This window comes from Melozone crissalis, unplaced genomic scaffold, assembly GCF_028551555.1.
Source record: "Melozone crissalis strain CALT ecotype California unplaced genomic scaffold, PUWL_Pcris_2 ptg000057l_1, whole genome shotgun sequence".
Taxonomy (NCBI): domain Eukaryota; kingdom Metazoa; phylum Chordata; class Aves; order Passeriformes; family Passerellidae; genus Melozone; species Melozone crissalis.
Genome location: NW_026535835.1, coordinates 4,546,753 through 4,568,886, shown reverse-complemented (window position 1 = coordinate 4,568,886; position 22,134 = coordinate 4,546,753). Strand labels below are relative to the sequence as shown.

Sequence of the window (22,134 nt, the reverse complement as noted above, 5' to 3'; positions counted from 1 at the left end):
TTAGATCACATTTCAGAGAGACTATTAGGCTGAGATCCTTATTTTGCTAAGTTGTGCACAAGTTCACAGTGTGAGAAAATCAGCATGGACTGTCAGCTCCTTGGGACAGGAGGAATCAGGGCAGTGCTGCAAGATGGAGCCAAAGTGAAGTCAACTGTCATTTCATCCTTTCAATATACAAACACTTTAGAATTAAAAAGGTGTTAAAAATAAATTGCATTCTCTCTTTGCTGTACATGAGTGATGTGGACAAGTGCATTTAAATCATGCTGGTTTGGCTCTGCCTGTTCTTGCTGCCCTGATGCTTTGAAGGGTTTGAAATAAATCCTACTGAAGTCAACAGAAAAGTTCTGTAGCTCTGAAACAACACCTGAGGGGCTGATTTTCAGCAGTACACAAGTTTGCAGGGTTTTTTTTTCCCCCAGGTGCTGGGGAAACTGGGACATGCATCTATTGGGGGGTACCCAACCAAATTCATGCAGACCTGTGGAAAGAAAAGAGTGGCTGGCCCAGCTGGAGATGGAAAACATCACTGGTCTAGTGACTAAACATCTTTATTTAAAGCAGTGTTTTGCATGGATCTGGAAACACAAGCACACTTCCACCAGTATAAATAGCCAGAAGCAAACTGGTACAGTTGAGATGCTCTGCAAACAAAGAGCTCCCTGCTGAAATGGATCATTTTAAAACAGCTCTCCAAGACCAGGAAGGAACAAGGAGGGTGAGTGGAGAAGCCAAAGAAGCAGCAGGTAATTCATCCCTGCAGACTGTACAGTTTTCTCTAGCCCATAAGAAGGATTGGCTTTAAGGAAGTTGGATTCACATAAAGTTTTATCGTTCCTCAACATTTGCCTCCTCCCTTTCCCTTCTGCTACCAAGGGTGTAGAACAAATTTGCTACTAAAGCACAGAACCACCAGCAGCAGCAGCTCTGTATGGGGTGGGCAGAGACAGCCAAGCCTCCCCAAAGACCTGAGCCCAATTCCTGCTCAGCCCAGAGTCTCATTATCTTCATCTCAGCACTCAGAGCACTCCATTAGCATTCCATGAGATGCTGTCTCTGATTAGGCATTGCTCCATTCTCCTCCTCCAGCAGCAGGGAGTGCACAGAATGGAGCATTTGCTTCCATGGGATTTGTGTTATGTGCATTGTTTGCTTCCATGGGATTTGTGTTATTTGGGTTAGCATGAGACACCAACACAAACATGCTCACTCTGGTTATGTAAAAGAAGCTGACTCTGGGCTGGGAGTTCTTGAAACCCTGAGAAAAGGATCCCAGGGAATGAAACCAAAGCCCCTTCAATGGGAACTGGGTCCAGAAGTCAAAAACAGCTTTCCCAAGAATTTATATAATTTATTCTCAAGTAATTATAAAACTTCCTACATAGGACACCAACCAGGGTCCGCATGCAGTGTCCTGCTCCCTCACTCAGGTCCCTGAAGATGAAATCAGCTCTGCCACCCCAATTGCAGAGGTCAATCATTTTACAGGCCTAGCCTGATTTTATTTGGGAAATGTTCACCATTCAACCATAAAATCAAAGCAAAAGCTATTATGTAACAGATGGCAAACATGCCTTTAAAAGAGAAGTTGTATTCCAGTCCTCTGCAGCACCCTTGGGAGAGCTGATCAGATCACAAACACTTGCACAAAGCTCGTAAAGATGTGTTTTACATAGCAGGACTGAGGCACAAAGCAGAGGTTTGCTTCCAGCTATGCTGCAGGTCAGTGCTGAGAGTGAAAGGAAAACCCAGAAGAACTTGTCTGACCACTGTTCCTTGATTCTCTGCCATGAGCAGTTCCACAGGTATCCAAAACCCTGGCCTCTGAAAGCACTGCCAGCCCAAGGGTCACACAACACAATTACACCAGACTAAAAGCAGAGACCTCATGATTTACACCCAACAGCTACACTGCCATCACTTGCTGATTTATGTTGCTTTTCTCCCATTTTCTGCTTTTCTTCCTCTGCTGCTTCAGGACAGCCAGTCCCATTTCACAGGGTAGCTCAGCTCCAGCTCAGCAATATCCGTGCTGGTTAATCCTGTCTGCACATCTGAGCTGTCAGCAGATCTGGGCAGGTCATTTTCCAAAAGGAAAAGCTATGGAGGCAATTTCCACAGCTGGAACTCCCATCTCACCTCAAGGCAGCACAGCAAAGAGCTGCTGCCTCACCCTGTGTGGATGCAGCTGCAGAGATGGCTCTGTCTGGTTGTGTCAGATTGCTGCTTCCAAAGCCTCTGGTGTTTCTGGAGGAGGGCACTCCTGGATCCAGAGCTCTCTGCTTCTCAGATTCCTACAAGAACTGCACATGCCAGCATCTTACCCATCAGTGGGGTTTATTACATCCCTCACTCCTGTATCACACATGGACACATCCCAACCACTGCAGGATCCAGCCTTCATTCCATGTCACATTGCACTTCACAGCATTCCCCATCTTCACGAAGTGTGAAACAAGTTGGAGCACAGGAGGTGAATATCTGCAGTAATTCAGTCACACAGGTAGGACAGAGAGCTGGCAGGAAGTTATAACCACACAGCTCAGAGTCCAAAACTCCCCTGGAACCATCACACAGCACAGAATCACAGAATCACAGATTAATAAGGTTGGAAGAGAGCTCTGAGATCAGAGTCCAACCTGTGCCCTAACACCTCAACCAGACTGTAGCACCCAGTGCCATGTCCAGTTTTTTTGTTAAACACATCCAGAGATGGTGATTCCACCACCTCCCCGGGAAGAGCATTCCAGTACTTCATTATTCTTTTGGTGAGAAATTCATACAGCACAAGGGCTGTATGCACACCCAGAGCCAAAGTCAGCATCCCAGGCAGGGCCCAGCTCCCCTGCAGGGGAGATGCCAAAGTGCTGTTCCAGGGAGCCCTGCAATGCTCCTGCAAGGCTCCACACCCACCCCTGCTGCACCTCTGCCCCTGCCACAGGGACCACTGGGGGACACTCCCAGCCCAGACTCACAGGACACAGCAGAACTCCAAGTGCCACAGAGTGCTCTGCCACCAGAGACAAGCTCAGCTCCCAGCTGGCAGTTTGAATGCCATTTCATGTTTATGTGTGGCATTCGCATTATCTGAAAAAGTCCCTTCTCCCACGGTTTTTCTCCTGGGAAGCTGAGAAGCCTCAGAGAAAAGGAAAACAATTCTTATCTCATTTGCTCCTCCTGTGTTGTGCCCATGTGGAATGTGTTTGGAGATTGTTTACCCACAGGTGATTGTTCCATTGGATTCTGCTGGGAGTTGTTTTCACTCTTTGGCCAATCAGGGCCAAGCTGTGTCAGGACTCTGGAAAGAGTCAGGAGCTTTCATTATTATCTTTTCAGCATTGAGTAAGAATAGCAAAGAATAGTAAGAATACTGAAGAATCTTGTCTGTATTCTTTAGTATAGTTAGTATAGTATTCTCTAATATATGATAGCATTATAAAATAATAAATTAGCCTTCTGAGCACATGGAGTCAGATGCATCATTCCTGACTTTATCAGGACATTCCCAGCAAATTCAATATTTATGCATTCCCAGCATGTCGTTCAGCCTAGTTCACTGCTGGAACAAGCAGCCCTTCCCCTCCATGGGATCAGCCTGACAGATCCATCACTGGGAGCTGCAGAATGTCCTGTCACTGTCCCACACAGAATGCTCAGGATCCCCTCACTGTCATTCTGCTTGTGCTTCTCCTGAGAGGAAAGAGGTGAGCCAGCATCATTCCCCATTCACAGTAATGCTGCCACACAAAGCAGGACAGAGCCAGGAATCAACTCTGAGCTTCCCAAACCCTGACAAACAGCCCCAAATACTTCCTCTCATGATAATAATCACTGTACAACAGATCCCAAAGCAGAACTCAGGGCTAACCCATGGAAGACAAAGAAGAGAGGAGGGAAGAATAAGCAGGATGTCTCTTCACTCCAGTTTTCATCTTTCCAGAGCCACATCCATGTCCAACCCATGGACAGCAGGTAACAGGCACACAAAGGCAGAACAGAAGCACTCACAGCCCCTCCTCCATCCATTTTCTCTCACTAAGTTTCTGAAGACTGAAAGTATCAATGTTCAGAACTTATTTCCTTGCATCTCTAACACAAACAAGTCATGAAGAAATGCTCCCAAAGGGGGGAATCACCAAGTCTCTGTTTGCCCCTGACTGAGAAGAAGGGAAGGCAGGGGACTGAGCAGACCCACATGCTGAAGGGTGTAAACAAAGACATTTTTGGTGATGTAGACAAAAAATCCAGAAGCCATCCTCACAGAAGATGTCAACACTTTCCCAAATTTAATGATCTTGATTTTATTTTTTTTTTCAAATGCCATATGAAAATGCAGCAGGGAAAAACCACACAGGACAGCTGAGGGAACAGAGGAAAAGGAAATCTCCACAGAGACATCCAGTATTCTGCAAGCTATCAGTTAAATCAGGACTGGCCTCATTTTACAAGCTAAGAGGCTGAGAAAGGGCAATGAATTAAGAATTTATAAAGATGGACAGATAAAGGTTCAGGCAATCTTCAAGGAAAAAAATTGAAGGATGGCTTTTTTAGAGATTTGATGAAGCCACTTTAATAATTTATCTCACTACAAATTAAGACACTGATAATCAAATGTGATGCCCTTCAGAAATTAAGGGCATGTCCACAGTGGAAGGGCACATAGTGTATTCCTCTCTCTCCCACACATTCTTAGTAACTCCAGATATTCTTTTAAATCCCTTGTTGAACAACACCATATTAACAAAATCCTGGAATACTGCACAACAATGATCTTCAGGGAGCACACAGGAACCTGGAAAAGAGCTCTGGGGTTATCTGTGCCATCCCTTCCCAGGCCATGGCATTCCCTACCTGTCCTCATCCATGCCTGCCCAGTCCAAGCCTAAACTACCACAAATGCATCTCATAGGATGATGTGAATTATCTGAATTATCCAGAAATGGATAATTCAGATAATTATCCATTGGGAGTGGGAGTGGGAGTGCTTTGGTCTTGCCCTGAATTTAGGTATTGGATTCTGTCAGTGCAGGGTGCCTTGATCCCACCTGGGTTTCAAACAGCCAAGTGGAACCCTGTCTGCTCTGCCCAGTCCTTATGACACTGACAAAACAAGCAGAGGGAAAATCAGTAGTAAAATTTGTCTCTTCTTATGATCTACTTATTGCAGAAGAAAAAGGAAACCCTCAGGAAATCACTGTGTTCAAGGCAGAGAAAGGAGTTTTAACAACAGTTTTCTGAGGGCTGTTCTGTTCTGAAGCTCACAGCCATCCAAACATGTATTTTCTGTATTTTCTGGACTATTCCCACTTCGTTTGACTTTCACATCATAACTGGGAGTTTCAGCATAAGCTGGGAGTTACATAGAACACCTCAGTTCAGGAGGGCAAGCTGCTCCATAGGAAAGGGATGACAAAAAAGGTAATGAAATTATGTATTCAGAACCTGGAACTTCCTGCCCTGAATCTGTCAGTGGATGACTGAAAAATTGGTACAGGTCACTCCAAAGCCAAGACAGCAATTTTGTAATGAATAAAAAGAAAACATAAATTTATCTAAGAAGAGAAACAAACCAGTGACAAGTGGGAGAGCTGAAAGATGAAATGGAGAGAAAAGAGTGTATGGGCCCTAGCAGCAAAGCCAGGGATGCCTCACCAAACTGGGTGAGAGCTTCCTGAATGGAATGGGGAACTGGATCTCAGGCTCTGCAACTCCTTCCCTGTTCCTGAGGGCAGCCTCAGCCAGCACAGGTGAGCTGGGACAGAGGTGACTGCCTAAACACAGGGATGTTCTGAAGTGATGGTCAGATTGTCCATGCACAAAAAAGGGGCTCTGAGATGTCTCAGGAGAGCCAAGTTTGATTCCTGGCTCAGCTCCCAGCCAAGGAGTGTCACCTGTAAAACAGGATGAGCAGCTCTACCAAACCAAATCCATTATGGCTTGGGTTTCTGCAAAATACTTTCTCCATGACATCAACAACTCAGTGCTTTGAACTTCCTTTGTAAAGCACTTTGAGACCAACTGATAAAGAACAAAGCTCTCCAAGAGGAAGATGTTCCTGCCAAATGTTCCAGCATCCCAGGTGAGCTCTGTCACTTACAACATGAACTCTATTTCTTTATACCATGAACACAACTGAGCCAGATCCCCAGTTAGAACAGATTTGAACAACTGTAGCAAGATTCTGCTTTGTGTAAAGTAATTATATAGGATTTGGGAGGCCAAAAGTGTGCCAGAGGAGTTTTTCTGCTTCCTCACCTTTGCAGTGCAGGGCTGTGGACAACACGTTCTGCCCAGGTGACCCAGCAGCACCAGCCAAGAGCACCAAGAGCAAGCAGGGCTCTCACACAAAGAAATCTACCCAAAAGTACCTGATGGGACACCCAGAGCTGCCTCACTGACTAAGGAGAGGCAAACATGGATCCCTCATGGCTGGGATGTGTGTTTTATAAGCATGCTTAAACAATTTGGGAACAAATAAGGTCAAGGTAGCTTATGTAAGCACAAGAGCCACTGCCTTGCAGCAGCCAGAGCTGCTATTTCAGGAATCTGTCTCTTCACTTAATGTTCCTGGCTGTTGATTCCCCCTCATCTGCCTCTTAGCTTTGCCTGCATAATTCAGTGATATCCAGGACTGCACTTGTCTCACACTGCCTGTTCCCAGTTCCAGCTCACATCCCTGCCTGACCCAGCCCACATTTCCCTGGTGAGGATGCTCCTCACTGAGGATCTCAGCAGGTATGCAGTGCAGCCCCTGAGGCAGGACAGGCCAGGCAGGCAGACACCAGGAGATGATATCCTGTCCTCTGTGCCAGCCTCTGTGCCAGGGCAGCCCTGCCTGGGCAGCTGCAGCCTCCCAGCTGCCAGTGTGACCCAGGACACAGAGTGTGGCACAGGGGACAGTGTCCTTGTGAGCAGCAGCACCACCTGAATTACAAGAGCACACCAGTTAAAGAGCTGCAAACCTCTCCCTGGGTCAAAGAAAGGTACAAAATTCACAATTATCATTTTTTTTGCTCTTAAAACAGCTATCTGTGAGGGACAGTGGCAGGAATGGCCAATGACAAATAGAAACATTTCAACCAGAGGCAGGGCAATAAATATAATCATTTTCCACAGCATCCCACAGCTTCCAGTCCAGGTTCTCACAGGTGAGCACCCGCCTCTGCCAGCACCTACTCACTGACAAACTCACCTCTAACACCACAGCTGACCTGGAACGGCCCATGGAAACAAGTTTCAGAAGAAAAGGGATGGGACTGAGCTGCAGGAGAGCTCAGAGCTCTGCAAACACTCCAGCTCAGCAGGAGTGTGTGAGGACAGCAGTGGCAGAAAGGGCTGTTCAGTCCAAGCTCTTCCCAAACAAACTCACCCCATAACCTCAACATGGTCCTGGAACTTCTGCCCCACCTGCAGCTTCTCTGTAAGCCAAGCACAGAGCTTCCACCTGGAGACTGAGGGCTAATAAACCCTTCAGCAAGTTACTTCAGTGCTGGAATAGTCTCTGACAAATACATGCTTCCTACAGATTCTAAATTTGCTCAGTTCCCAGCCTCTGACTTCTGCCACAAGAGATTTTTTACCACCTTTAAAAGAGATCAGTGATACTGTGAGTATTGTTTTACTACACCACAGAGCCACTACATGTTTTTACAGCTCTTAACCACAGAAGTGAGCATTTCTGCACCACCAAAACCACACAGCATTTCTTTTGCAACTTTAGAAAGTTTTTCAGCACAACTGCCAGCCTTTGGCTATGAATCAAAACTATTTTTATGTGGAATATAAAGGCCCTGACCCTTCTCACTACAGCAATATTGAATGTGCAGCTGGCCCAGCCCCACAGCTGGGTTAAGTACATGGGGGAAGCAGAGGAAGGGAAACAAAACCCCCACATGTAGGAACACCAACAGCAGTCTGTAAAAATGTTATCTCAGGACTTTTTCAGGCCATAAAGAGAACCAGCAGCTCTATGCCACTGCCACCTAACAGCATGGGAGGCCTCCTGCCCACAGGGTAAACCTTGGACAACCCAAACAAACTGACAGTATTTCTCAGGAATTTCTCTTTAAACACACATGACCACAGAAATGAGAGGCACTGAGGAAACTTTAATAGCAAAGCTCATCATAATCTTGGATGGGTTGCAAGTTGCTAAAGTCTCCCTGACAAGAACAACATAAAGGCATTGTAAATGTTTGTGGTTTCCCAGTGAATCACTGAGTTCTGCATGCATTCAGCTGCTAGAGAGAAACATGGAAATAACCAGGTTGGGAGGAGTGGCATGTTTTATGTAGCTGAGAAACAAAATCATACCTAACTCCACCCAGTGGATTCCTGATGTAATCTGTACATAAAAAATATTTAATGAAACTGAGGATCCAGATTATAAACATCTTTAAACTCTCTGTTTTAAACTTGCTTAGATTTTGTCCCTCCTTGAGAGAAACAAACAGATCTAATTGTTCTCTTTCAATATAGCAAATTATGGAACAGCCTAAATTACCATGTAGCCAGCGTGTGAGTAAGTAATGAAGGAGGTCATTATTACAGTTACATAGAAACTCCAGAACTGGAATCTCCCATGTCATCAAGTTCAGTCACCACATCACAACATTAATTTGGCTGCTTGGTTCCCCCCACATCAATCCACAAGAATAAAAGTGAATGGCATTTGCTTCTTCAACCTCCTGTCCCACAGATCATCTCCCAGGTAACAGCTGCACCCAAACACTGTCCTCAGCTACAATTTGTACTTTACTCAGGTGTGGGATCTCAGTCTCTCAGAACTGGGGTGCAGGGTGAACAAGACCCCCCCTGGGGGGCTCGGGAGTCCTGGAATGCTGCCAGAAATGTCTGGTGGCTGGACTTTGATCCCACATGGGAGATGACATCAGTATGAGGACGGGAGGATTTCACTGGGGTGAATGGTGAAGGGACAAGTTAATTGGAGTGTGAGATACAGGGTTTAAGATCCCTGTACAGGGGGGTCTAGAGAGGCAAGATGGAGGGATTGGGGCGTGCCCTTCTCCTTCTTCTTCTTCCTCTAGGCCTCCATCTTCTGTGGTGGAGTTGGCACTCCAGGATTGGACCTTACTAGGGGAACACTGGTTAATAAGGGTAGAGGGTATTGGAGAAAAATGATAAATATTGTATACGTAACTCCGGGTATAAAGATAGGTGACCGCCCCAGGGGCTTTCAGTGTGTGCCCATGGCTGACTGCTGAGCAGAACTCTGTCAGGCCAAGAGAAAATCTTTTAGATAAGCAATTAATAAACACCAAGACCAAGAACAAATCTGAAGCTTCCTCTCGTCCTTTCGAACCCGGGGGCCCAAGGCCATCTTTGGGCTTTTTCCCAGACCATCTAAACAGCCGAGAAATCCCACAACTGGCGTCCACTGTGCGGGCTATCTCCCACCAAACCTTTCGGGGGGGGGAAAGCCCTGAAGAGCTGAAGAGCCAAGAGAACAGCACTGATAACTCCAGAGGAGGGAAGCCTGAAGAAAGAAAGAAGAAAAAGAAAAAACCGGCCGGGAGAAGCTGCAAAAATCAGCAGTCACTGAGAAATCCCATCTCTCAGCTTCTGCTGAAGACAGTTCGTAGCAGAGCGGCCTGGACTGGGACCAGAAAGGCGCCTCTGATCCATCCCTCGTAATCTGCTGGACGGAGAACAAGGGCCTCCAGACCACTCTGACGACAGATTCGGTAAGAAGGCCAAAATAAAATCATGGGGGCAACACTCTCCCAGGAACAACGGGAAATCTTATCCACCTTACAAAGTGTAGCAGAACTATATACAGAAGGGATCCCAAAGAAAGAATTAAAACAGCTGTTACTATGGGCAAGGCTCAATTATCCACTTGCAGAGACATATCTGCTGTTCGAAGTGGGGTTTTGGCAAGAAATTAATAGGCATTTATATATTTTAGCAACAAAAAAAGATGAGACAGCGTTAAAGCTACTCTCGCCGGCAAGAATCATGTTACAAGGTATTTCAGTGCAGTCTAAAAGACTGGAAAAGCAGCGAGAAGCTGCGGTACCCTCAGAGAAGGGGGCGGAGCGGCAGAGCTCCGGGAAAGAAATTGCTCTGGCTTTGAAAGGCCAGGGGGAAAGGGCTCTCAAAAAAAGAGAGCGGGAAAAAATATTAAAACCCCCGATCAAAAAATGCAACAAACCCCAAGGGCGTCCTGAAACTCCAGAGAGTGTGGAGGAGTCAGGAGCAGAAGGGGGGGAGCAGGAAGATAAGGGATCGGGGGGGGGGGCCTGTTCGCGGTGAAAGCGGCGACGCGGCGGCGGCGGCAAACGCGAGCAGCGCGGGTGAGGATGAGGAGACGCGCGCGGAGGGCGAAATTCGCAAAAACCGGGGTGTAGACTCACACGCGAACGCGGAAGGCGGGCTGAGGGAAAATTTGCAGCCTCAGAGGGCCGCCGCGGCGGGACGCAGGAGGCGCGCGGTTGTGACGTCAGAGCCGGTGCGACGGTCAGCTCGAATCGCGGGTAGAGCCGGGGTGCCGGCGGGAGAGGCGAACACAACGTCAGAGGAGGAGGGGTCGGATTCTGGGACAGACCGAGGGGCTGGGACCTCGGAGGTGAGACAGGGGGGAGACGATGATGACGTCACCTTGGGGGACACCGGAAGTAGCTCAGAGAGTACGCACGCGCAGAGAGTAAGACGCGGGCGGACCCGAGCCCGGTCCCCCGTGACGTCGCGGGTGAGGAGGGGCCTTGTTAGGGATTCTACGTCCCGGGGCTCCACACCATCTCCAGATCTGGCGCATTTGGTCCAGAGCCTCGGTGTCCCAGTCCCTTCCCTTCATGGGAGACGCCGAGCCGGAAGAGGAAGTGGGGCAGTCGAGATTGCTCCGTCATCCGAGCCAGGGAGGCCGGTGACAGCGCCACCTAGTGGCAGGAGGGCGGAAGTGCACGACATGCCGAGTCGGCTCGGCGGAGCCACAGCGCCATCTCGTGGCGAGACTGCAACAATGCAGCAATTTTTTCCAACAATATATAAAAAGAAAAGCACCTCGAAGAAGACAATGTTAACACAACAAAGGGATTATTCATCTGATCCACCGATCGTGAGACATTTTCTAAACAACACGCAGGCAAAGCTAAAGGGAGATCCTTTGGTTTTGGTCAGAAACCCAGAAACAGGTCAAATAGAGGGTCCTTTCAAACTAATCTCTTGGGGAAAGGGTTTCGCTTGTATCTCCACAGATCGAGGTCTGAAGTGGGTGTCAGCGCGGCATGTGAAGCCATTCCGAACACGAGAGCACGAGAATGCTGATCCGAGAAACAAAGAGACGAGTACTCAGACAGAAGTCGAGACTCGGGCTGCGAAAAACGACCCAGAAGAGAAATAAAAAAAGAAACTAAGGACCTTGGGGGGTTTTCACACAAAAGCGAAGTAATGGGTTTCATGATGCTTATGTGCATCGTTCTTTCATTCATTGCAGTAAGCAGTGGGGGAGATTTACCTGTTAGTCAACCAAGGCAAAATGTATGGGAGGCTTTAGCTCGGGCAGCGAATTTAGATAGTATCTGCCTGACACATTCAAGACCAGGTAAACCGTTTTCAGCATGCATGGTTGGATTGCCAGTGGACCAATGGCCAGTTCCAGGGCACTCTGCAATTAACATTTCGCAGGTCATTAAAAATCCTATAAAAGAGTGGTGTGCTTGGACACACCTGCTTCCTGTGGCTTCTACAGAACCTCAGGAATTGGAGATTTTTGGGTCCATGGCAATGAGACTCTGCATGCAGTTTGAAGCTCCGAAAGTCACAAAGGTGAAAACTATTGATTTAACTCCCACTCATGAATTTTATAAGAATGCCTCAGCTTGGTGTAAATATACAAAGAGAACTACCAAAGGATCGATCCAAGTTCTGGTGCAATTGCCACGGGGTCTGTTCTTAATTTGCGGAGACAGAATTTGGCACGGCATTCCTGCTAATGCCACGGGAGGTCCATGCAGCATTGGGGAAATTTCAATGCTATCGCCTGATTTGAACATGTTAAGAGAGGGAAGGCACAGAGAAAAAAGATCAATACAGCAATATGCAGCAGATTGCAATGATGAAATGTTTTCTTGGGACAAGAAAACGAGTATTGCTACAGCAATCTTCTCACCTCAGACAGCATCGGGGGTGGCCTTGACTCAGATCGACCGCATGGGTTGTTGGTTGAGCAAACATGCGCGGTCTGTGTCTGTCACATTGGATGACATGTTAAAAGACGTCAGTAGTGTGAGACAGGCGACTCTTCAAAACAGAGCGGCAATTGATTATCTATTGCTCGCTCATGGACATGGGTGTGAAGAGTTCGAGGGGATGTGCTGCATGAATCTCTCAGATCATTCAAAGTCAATTCATGAAAATATCAAAAATATAAAGGACAGCATAAATAAGCTTGGCGAGATCACAGGATCATGGATCGATCAACTGGCAGAATTCTTTGACATCTCTCCCATTTGGAGAGGAATCTTAAAAATAGGGTTTTATGTTTTAATAGTTCTCCTAGTCCTCATACTTGTTGTCCCATGCATATTTGCATGTTTAAAACATGCAATGAATCGGATGGCGAAAAAGATCTTTTTGGTGCAAACAGAAGGGGGAGATGTGGGATCTCAGTCTCTCAGGACTGGGGTGCAGGGTGAACAAGACCCCCCCTGGGGGGCTCGGGAGTCCTGGAATGCTGCCAGAAATGTCTGGTGGCTGGACTTTGATCCCACATGGGAGATGACATCAGTATGAGGACGGGAGGATTTCACTGGGGTGAATGGTGAAGGGACAAGTTAATTGGAGTGTGAGATACAGGGTTTAAGATCCCTGTACAGGGGGGTCTAGAGAGGCAAGATGGAGGGATTGGGGCGTGCCCTTCTCCTTCTTCTTCTTCCTCTAGGCCTCCATCTTCTGTGGTGGAGTTGGCACTCCAGGATTGGACCTTACTAGGGGAACACTGGTTAATAAGGGTAGAGGGTATTGGAGAAAAATGATAAATATTGTATACGTAACTCCGGGTATAAAGATAGGTGACCGCCCCAGGGGCTTTCAGTGTGTGCCCATGGCTGACTGCTGAGCAGAACTCTGTCAGGCCAAGAGAAAATCTTTTAGATAAGCAATTAATAAACACCGAGACCAAGAACAAATCTGAAGCTTCCTCTCGTCCTTTCGAACCCGGGGACTCAAGGCCATCTTTGGGCTTTTTCCCAGACCATCTAAACAGCCGAGAAATCCACACTCAGGAGCCCTGCAATTTCTGTCACTGGTTCTTCTGCACAAATGATTTCCCAATGCATTTTAAGGTTTCCCTGATGAGCAGTATCAGCAAGGCAGTCTGGTCCATAATGTCTGCAGTGCACCAGGAGTCACAAGTCCAGTGCACCTCAGCTCTGCTTTTGTGGCCCTGAAGTTCATTCCAACATAGAACTTGCATGACATGTCCTGAAATTAATGTTCACAATACCACTCCATTCTTTTTCATTTTTCATTTTCAACACCTTAAATTGATCTGTATGAGTGCATTCTCTAAAACTCAAGCTCTGTCTGCTTGGTGCAGCCTCACTGAGCTGCACCAGGAACATCACAGAGGTGTTCCAAGAATTCTGGAACCTGGCAGGCACCACTCAGAGCTGCTGCCATCAGGGACAAGGTCTCTGAGACCATTTAAGCTGAGCCCATCCCAGACTGCAGCTCTGAGCCCAAGCAGACAGATGAGAGCAGCACCCATGAGGTGCCAGCTGCACTCAAACATGCTAGGGTTTGTTACCTGTGTCACTTGGCTGATGCTCCTGGTGATCAGTTCCTCCCACTCCTCCTCTGTGACAAAGAGCTTCAGTTCATGAATCAGCAGAACTCTGTGGAGAAGCAAACAGGCCATGGCCTGAAAGAGAAAGGGAGAGAAGAACATGAAACTCTCCAGGGAAGGGGTCAGCAATGAAAATCCCTGCTACAGCAAACAGCTGCACACACCATCCAGGGGAGGCCAGCTCACAAAGCTGCACATCCTCACCAAACAAGTGTCACACACTGATTTGGGCTGGAAGGGACCCTGAAGATCATCTCTGCTCCCCTGCCAGGGACCAGAACAGGGACAGGGACACCTTCCACCATCCCAGGCTGCTCCAAGCCCCATCCAGCCTGGCCTTGGACACTTCCAGGGATGGGGCACCCACAGCTTTCCTGGGCAAACCTGTGCCAGGGCCCCACCACCCTCACAGAGAGGAATTTCTTGCCAATATCCAACCTAAACCTGCCCTCCTTCAGCAAAAGCTCTGTTTGAAACATTGTCCAGCTCATTACAGAGCCACCCCTTAGGAACAGGGTGGTGGGTGTTGGTTGAATGCACATATAGAAAGGAGAAGGTTACAGGGGAGTGGAGGGATCATTACAGTTCTAGATTGAGGCACAAACACCCAAACATGCTTCAGCAGCTGCTCCAAGGGCATCACTCTGAGTCTCCCCAAGTTTTCAGGCAGCACCTTTGAGCGACTGCAGCTTTTCTGTGCCCTGACCAATGCAACAGGCACAAATAATAAAAAATAAAAGCTGGCAGGACAGCAAATGCTCCATTTCAAAGGAACACTAGATGGGAGCTGCTGCTCAGAGCAGCACTGGGCCTTGCCTGGAGTCAAACTTGCTCATTAACACAGCAATGAAAAGATTGGCCACTAGAAACCAACAGGAATCTGCAATCTTCTTACATATCCTTTTCTATTCCAGAATTTTTTAAGGCTTTCTTAGGTACAAGAGAAAAATGCAGCATTAGTCAAAGGCAAAATAGAGAAATGCCCAAAATACAGTAATGAGGATTAGTACAAATAGCTTAGAAGATTTAAGGGGGAAATTTTTGTAGCAGCACAGAGTTAGTGAGCAAGTTCTACTCATACAAATAAAAAAAATGTTGCCTCTAGCTGCCATCACACAGACCAAAATTGCATGCAGTTACAAATATCAAAAATCAGAAGGATTTACAAGAGCTAATCTCATCCAAAGAAAGCAACAGCTGCTGTTCTTTAACCACATATCACAGAAAACAAATGAGCAAAGTTTCTAAAGCTCCTTACAAAAGACATCATTGAGATTAAGAGTCTGAGACCTCAAGGATAAAAACAACCTGGTGATTCCCAACCTGGCCTCCAGAGCCCCCTTGGGTCAGAGAGAAGCAACGTGAAAAACATGGAGCAGGAGGATAAAAACTTCTATTGAATTTTTAGGGAAAACTCCTATTGGATTTCTAGGGTTTAATTTCTAGGGAGCTATTTACTGAATAATTCAAAGTGAGCAAAGAGAAGGAATCCCTGGAATTCCTGGGAGCAGGGTGACCAGCCAGAGTTGTGGGCAGTCAAACAGAACATGTCACAAGCCCAAGGAGGTCTGTGCTTCCCACACAACACATCCCAGGCTCCTGGGACAGATGGATACACAGGTTGCTCCCTGGAGAATATCAGCACTGGTATCTGTTTCACAACAGATAATGTCACACATCCTTGTAAGCTTACCCCCAGCTTGCACCAGTATGGCCAGTGAAGAGAATTACCCAAATAGAAAGAGCTTTCATTACACACAGAAATCCTGTTCTTCACTGCAAGGTGAAAATGCAGCAGGGAACCAGTGAGGCCATGTCAGAAGATTTATGTTCATTCAATGACAGAGAACACCCCAACACCATCTTCAAGGCAGGCAGGCTTACATATTCCTTGTAATTATGGGGAGGCTGTGTCTTACAGAACAAATTATGGCATGTGTCTACCAAATGTAGTGGAAAGTCACTTCAGTGCAATTAAAAAGAGAATGTGACCCCTGGAGTGGATGAAAGACTGTAATTCATTCTGAAAGGCCCAGGCAGGGTCACAAACCCCCAGGCACCAGCTCCTCTCTGACAATTACAAACACATCCATACTGCAAGTGGCTGTAGAGCAGAGAGCAGGGCTCTGTGAAGGTGTCCTGGGATATCTCAGCACTGCAGGTTAACCCCTGAGGCACCAGTGCCAAGGGGCAGCTGGGAATTGCTCCAGGCAGCAGTGGGCAGCAGCACTGCAAGCAAATGAGGAAAAGAACTGGGAGGAAACCAAAGCTGTGCAAGGGAATGGGAGCTCTGGAGACCTGAGACATCCAGTGCACTGAGAACCTGGATGGGACCTGCTCCTCAGGAAGCACTAAGCCTGAAAAGTATTTCAAAAGGAAAAAAAAAAACCAACCCAAAGCACTGAGCATTCCCTTCTGTGTGACATAAATGAGGAAGTCAGGACAGCCAACATCTGAGGATCCTGGCTGGGGCTGGCACTCTTTAGTGTGGGATCTCAGTCTCTCAGAACTGGGGTGCAGGGTGAACAAGACCCCCCCTGGGGGGCTCGGGAGTCCTGGAATGCTGCCAGAAATGTCTGGTGGCTGGACTTTGATCCCACATGGGAGATGACATCAGTATGAGGACGGGAGGATTTCACTGGGGTGAATGGTGAAGGGACAAGTTAATTGGAGTGTGAGATACAGGGTTTAAGATCCCTGTACAGGGGGGTCTAGAGAGGCAAGATGGAGGGATTGGGGCGTGCCCTTCTCCTTCTTCTTCTTCCTCTAGGCCTCCATCTTCTGTGGTGGAGTTGGCACTCCGGGATTGGACCTTACTAGGGGAACACTGGTTAATAAGGGTAGAGGGTATTGGAGAAAAATGATAAATATTGTATACGTAACTCCGGGTATAAAGATAGGTGACCGCCCCAGGGGCTTTCAGTGTGTGCCCATGGCTGACTGCTGAGCAGAACTCTGTCAGGCCAAGAGAAAATCTTTTAGATAAGCAATTAATAAACACCGAGACCGAGAACAAATCTGAAGCTTCCTCTCGTCCTTTCGAACCCGGGGGCCCAAGGCCATCTTTGGGCTTTTCCCCAGACCATCTAAACAGCCGAGAAATCCAACACTTTAGTAATTCTGTCACACTCAGAGCTTTCACACCTACAGCCTGTGCATTGGATTCCAGTAAAGTGAAAATATGTTTTGAGTTTCACATAATTAAAACACTGCTATTGCTCTACTCAACATTATTCTTTTTCTTGATTGCTTTTTAAACCAATGAACTAAGCACGAACTACTTCTCTCATTTGAGACACGAAAAATAAAATATTTACTTCAAATCAGGACAAGGTGGCAGAGAAACAGCTCTGCTGCTGCATTTAATTTTCCTTGTTTCATCTTCTCAAATACATGGGCACAATGCAGCTGAAAGCAGATGTGTTAGAGGTGTGACATCCATGCACATGGCAGTGAACATTTATCACCCCACATCTGCTTCAGAGGGCTACCCAGAGATACCACAAGCCACTTTCTTGCCCATCTCAACACATCCCACTTTCTGGTAATGCAAACACTCAATGTTTTTCATTAAAATAGCCCAAAAAAGAAAATAAGACTGCTCAGAGGATTTCTGAAGCCATCTCCTGGAATGAGGATCTCCCCATCCCCAGCAACTTCTGGGAACACATCACTGGAGCACCATCAAACAGTAACAGCAAAACCAGAATACAGAAAGATCTTTTCAGAAGTGAAGAATAGTCACAAAATTTACCTATGTTCAGTTCTGTGATGCAGAGGTTTCACTGAGACTTTTGAAATACAAAACCACACACAGAGCACCTTAGGAGGAGCCAAGCCACCCCAACTAGTTCAAATATTTTGCATCAATACTTTCAACCCTTGTCATTTCTCACAGCTCATCATTTACCCTTAATATATCCATGATGTGTCTTTTACACATGTTTCACCATCACATCACAGACCAGCAGCAATCTGAAGTTTGGAGAGTAATTCTACAAAATCCAGAGCTGGAGTTCAAGCACTTGACAGCCCAGGTGTCTCTGTCCCTCCTGCCCTCCCCAGAAGCACTGGTATTTTAGAATGTTTCACAAGCATTTGGCAATTTTGGAGGCTGGCAGAACAATGCTGTCCCCAAGAATGTCAGAGAAGATTCTCTGCAATTTCTCAGTGCCAAATCAAGCCTGCTGTGTTCCTGACAGAGTGTTCTATGAGAGAGCCAAGCATAACCAACACTTCACAAATGGACAAAAATAGCAGAAGACTCAGGAGTCCCAGCCACCAAACTGCAGTCCAGCTCAGGAAGGGGGATTGTCACCCCCCCATATGCACAGTGTCTGAAATGAGAATGTGTGAGAATAGTTACAAGCAGATGACAGCCAGATTAGAGTTTTTTCTAAAGGGATGTATGCTGCAGTGCATCCTGTGCACTAGGAACCACTCAGCTGACTAATCAAAACATTTTCTCCTTAATGTCAGTTTTTAAAAAGACCACAGAAGAGTAAAAATAATAATAATAAAAAATAAATAAAAGGGAAGTCTATACAAGCAGGCACAGTAGATACACTTACAGACTCCCACATATTTTATCAAGCATACAACTAAATAAGGCAGAAAGGCTCATTATCAGTCCATGTGGGAGCAGAGAACAAACAGTAACTAAGGGCAGTGCTGACCCTAAGGTTTTCTGTGCCTTTGTTCATTTCTCTCTTATCTACAACAATTACACAAAATACCACTCTGTGCAAAGGGCTGTGATTTCTTTCTGAAACAGACAATGTGCTCTTTGCAATAACCAAGATGTTCTGGTAACTTCCAGGTGCGCTCACCCACCTCAGATGGATACTAAAAAGGAGTGTGAGAGGAGTTTGCATACAACCCAAATTTATCCTGCACAGGGATATCTGTGCATATCAATATATACCTATATATATATATACCTATATATATATACACCTCTATATATATACACACACACCTATATATACACACCTATATATATATACACCTATATATACACACCTCTATATATATATATATATACACCTCTATATATATATATATATACACACACACATATATATACATAAAAAATATCAATACATACATGTTGGAGAATTTTGCTCAGACATGGCTTGAAGGAAAAAAGGCCATGAAAATATACAGCTGATTGAAAAGTAAAAGGCAGCTGTAAACAGCAAAGTTCTCAGACACGTTCCTGTAAACAGCAAAGTTCTCAGGCTTGTTTTTTAATAACAAGAAAATACCTTGTCCTTGGATAGTGATGGGAAAGCAGAGTGACAAACATGGAGGCCTTGAGAACAGTCAATAACAGGATGAGAAAAACAAGTTTTGGTCTCAATAACAAACCACAGGTATTGAAAACAAGAGGGGTTGGTGTGTAATCTGTAGCCAATAATGAGCACGGGTTTTGCAATATGTATGAACTTAATTAACACTGCTATAAAAGTGTGCATGTTGGATCAATAAATCGGAGTTCGATGCTGATCAGAGGATGGGTCGTCTCCCTTCGCTTCCTCACATACATACATATACATTAATATATATGTGCATAACAAGACATCTGGCCAAACCCTTAAATATGTTAAATATGGATTAAACCCCTACCAAAGCCCCTGTTCTCCCACTGAAAGCAGGTATCTAGCACAAGTAGGTCACAAATTGCTCTCCCCAGTCACCCCACCCAGGGGAGCTGGATGGAGTGGAACAGATCAAGATGTTTTCAATCTCTGCAGTTGTGAAAGAGAAAAAGAACAAAACAAATAAGCCTTGGCAATACTGCAGAGATTCTGTTTGCAGTCCTGAAGAGATGAAGGCATGACCTACATTCAGAGTTGTTTTTCCAAAGAAAAGCACTCTGTTAATATAAGGACATTTGTTTCTGATGCAAAAATACACACTTTTCAGTCCCAGGTGGTTTAGGATACTGGCTGGAGGTGGTTTTGCAAACAAATGAAAGAAACGTGCCACCTAGGCACACTCCTGAGGGAAAAGAGACTGAAATCAGCAGCCACCACTGCCACCATCAGAGGAGCAGGAGCCTTAGGATGTGCACTGTGACACACCAAACCCAGCTCTGAGTTTGCACACAGCTGCTCTGATGGGTGATCCCAAAGCAGTTGCAGGCTACAGCTGAGTAACCCTGCCAAATTCCCTGCCAGCCAATTCCAGCTTTCAGGAAAGAGGCTGCAAGTTCACCTGGCTTGCCTCAAGCACATGGCAGGACAGAAACTCTCATTAAATCTGACCCAGCACAGAGCTTATCACATCTCCTTACACTTTGTAAGGAGTGGGGAGTTTAAATGCTAACCAAAGACACGAAGATGGATTTTCCTCATCTTTTTGCCTGTTATTTTTGCAGCAAGTTCATCCACGTGAAACTTGTCACCAGTGTGGCAAGAGCATCTCATTCCCTTTATGTTAAATATATATATGTATATATATATATATATATATATATATATATGTTTGTATATGTGTATATATATGTATATATGTGTATATGTATGTATATATGTGTATATGTATGTGTATATGCATATATGTGTGTGTGTGTGTATATATACACACACATATATATACATATATGTATGTATGTATCTATATATATATATATAAAGAAAACATTTTACCTGGAAAATTACAGGTTTTACCTGGAAAATTACAGGTACAACTCAAATACATTTTTAGCATTGAAGAAGCATCAGGATTTTTAGTAGTATCAACACTCCACTGCTCTTGGAAGTGCAGGAGACAGAATTATACAGCTGGTATCACACCAGAGAGGCCACTGGTGTTCCAGAGCACTGATGTCTCTCTCCCTTGTGGCACAGAGCCTGCCCTGCCAGCACATCTGATTCAGTGCCAGCACACAGCATAAAACAGCAGCTCCCAGTGTGTAATCCTCAGCATTAAGACTATTCCACAGCAACAGGGATATGGCAAAAAATAATTGCACTTCTAGAAATTCTCTCCTCCCAAGCCCTCTGAGAGTGCAATCTCATGAATCACATGCTGCATTTGTGACAAATGCTACCAGCAAAGCTGGGTAAAAGAACAGAGGCCAAGATTATGAGTAATTCTAAATGAGTTTTCTTTGAATTTCAGTGAATAATTAAACTCTGAAATAAATTCCTCAGCTATCTGTAATTTATTACATGTTTAAAATAAACCAACCAACCCACTCCAAAATCCAAAAGCTCCACCTTTCAGTGGTATTGGTTACAGGAGAACAAACTTCATTCATTTATTACCATAGAGCAGGAGATGCAGAGCACCACAGCAAAAGCTCCTTCCAATTACCCTTTTATCTTTTTATAAAGAAAACAAAGAGCATCCAAAGCCATGAAGCAAGTGCCAACCTACCCCCATTTCTGCTCATACAGTCAAACTATTTTACTTTTGCATTCACATTGGAGACAAAGGCTCCAATGGAGCAGTCCTGAGTTTCAAAGTTTCTTATTTCTCAATCATGTTTGATTCATCCATTTGGTAATTCTGAGCCCAGCAGCTACAAGTCTGTCTGACACTGGTTTGGGAGCTGAGTCCCAGTTAGAAACTCAGCTTTGAAAATTATTCAAAAGGACAAATTGTGAGAGGGATGGAACAATAAACCACAACAAGGGATCTGTTCCACCCAGCAAGTTCCCATTCCCAGCAGGCTGGTCAGAGGCAATGGCTGTAGGTGTCAGGTGTGCTGTGTGTCCCACACAATCATGGATGGGGCAACTGAGAGGTGTTTTGAAAACTTTTATTCTATTTTCAGTCTCATGTGAAGGGTGAGACAATACAGATGTTATAATTAATGCCAGCACAATCAGAAGCTAATCAGATGCACTGTAAGTGTTTCTTGGCCTGTCAGCTTTAGCCACACCATGCTGTAAATGCTCTAAAGCCAATTATCTAAAATCACCCCTCATGGGCACTCAGGGCTGGGGAAAACCTTGTGCTCTTCTTTCACAGAGGCCAACAGGCAAACCCTTGGGACACAGCAATGCAGATATTGGGCTGCTGCTTTGGTCAACACAGAGATTTATTTCTCCCTGGGGTAGCCACTCACCATATCAGGAAGACAAATCAGTCTTAACATTTTGCTCCAAAAAAAAAGTCAATCTATTATTACCCTAAATTCTTGAAAAATGAAAAGATGCCATAATTAAGTGAGCCAGGAGGACACAAGATAAATCAGCAGCAGAGCACAAATCAGCATCCATGAGCTCTGATGTTTTTTTGCTCTTCCTGCAGTGCACAGTTACAGGGGTGAAACCTTGGAGGGGAATACTGGTACCATGGGACACACTGAG

At 45.6% G+C, this 22,134-nt stretch overlaps 1 protein-coding gene across 1 annotated transcript in view; it reads right to left on the bottom strand.

Annotated features, from left to right (window-relative positions):
- MYBBP1A (MYB binding protein 1a) overlaps nt 1-22,134 on the bottom strand; it is a 56,230-nt gene that overhangs the window by 4,070 nt on the left and 30,026 nt on the right. The window contains exon 24 of the mRNA XM_054287098.1: nt 13,772-13,885. Coding sequence (XP_054143073.1) covers nt 13,772-13,885 — 114 coding nt within the window. The remainder of the gene's footprint in view (nt 1-13,771; nt 13,886-22,134) is intronic.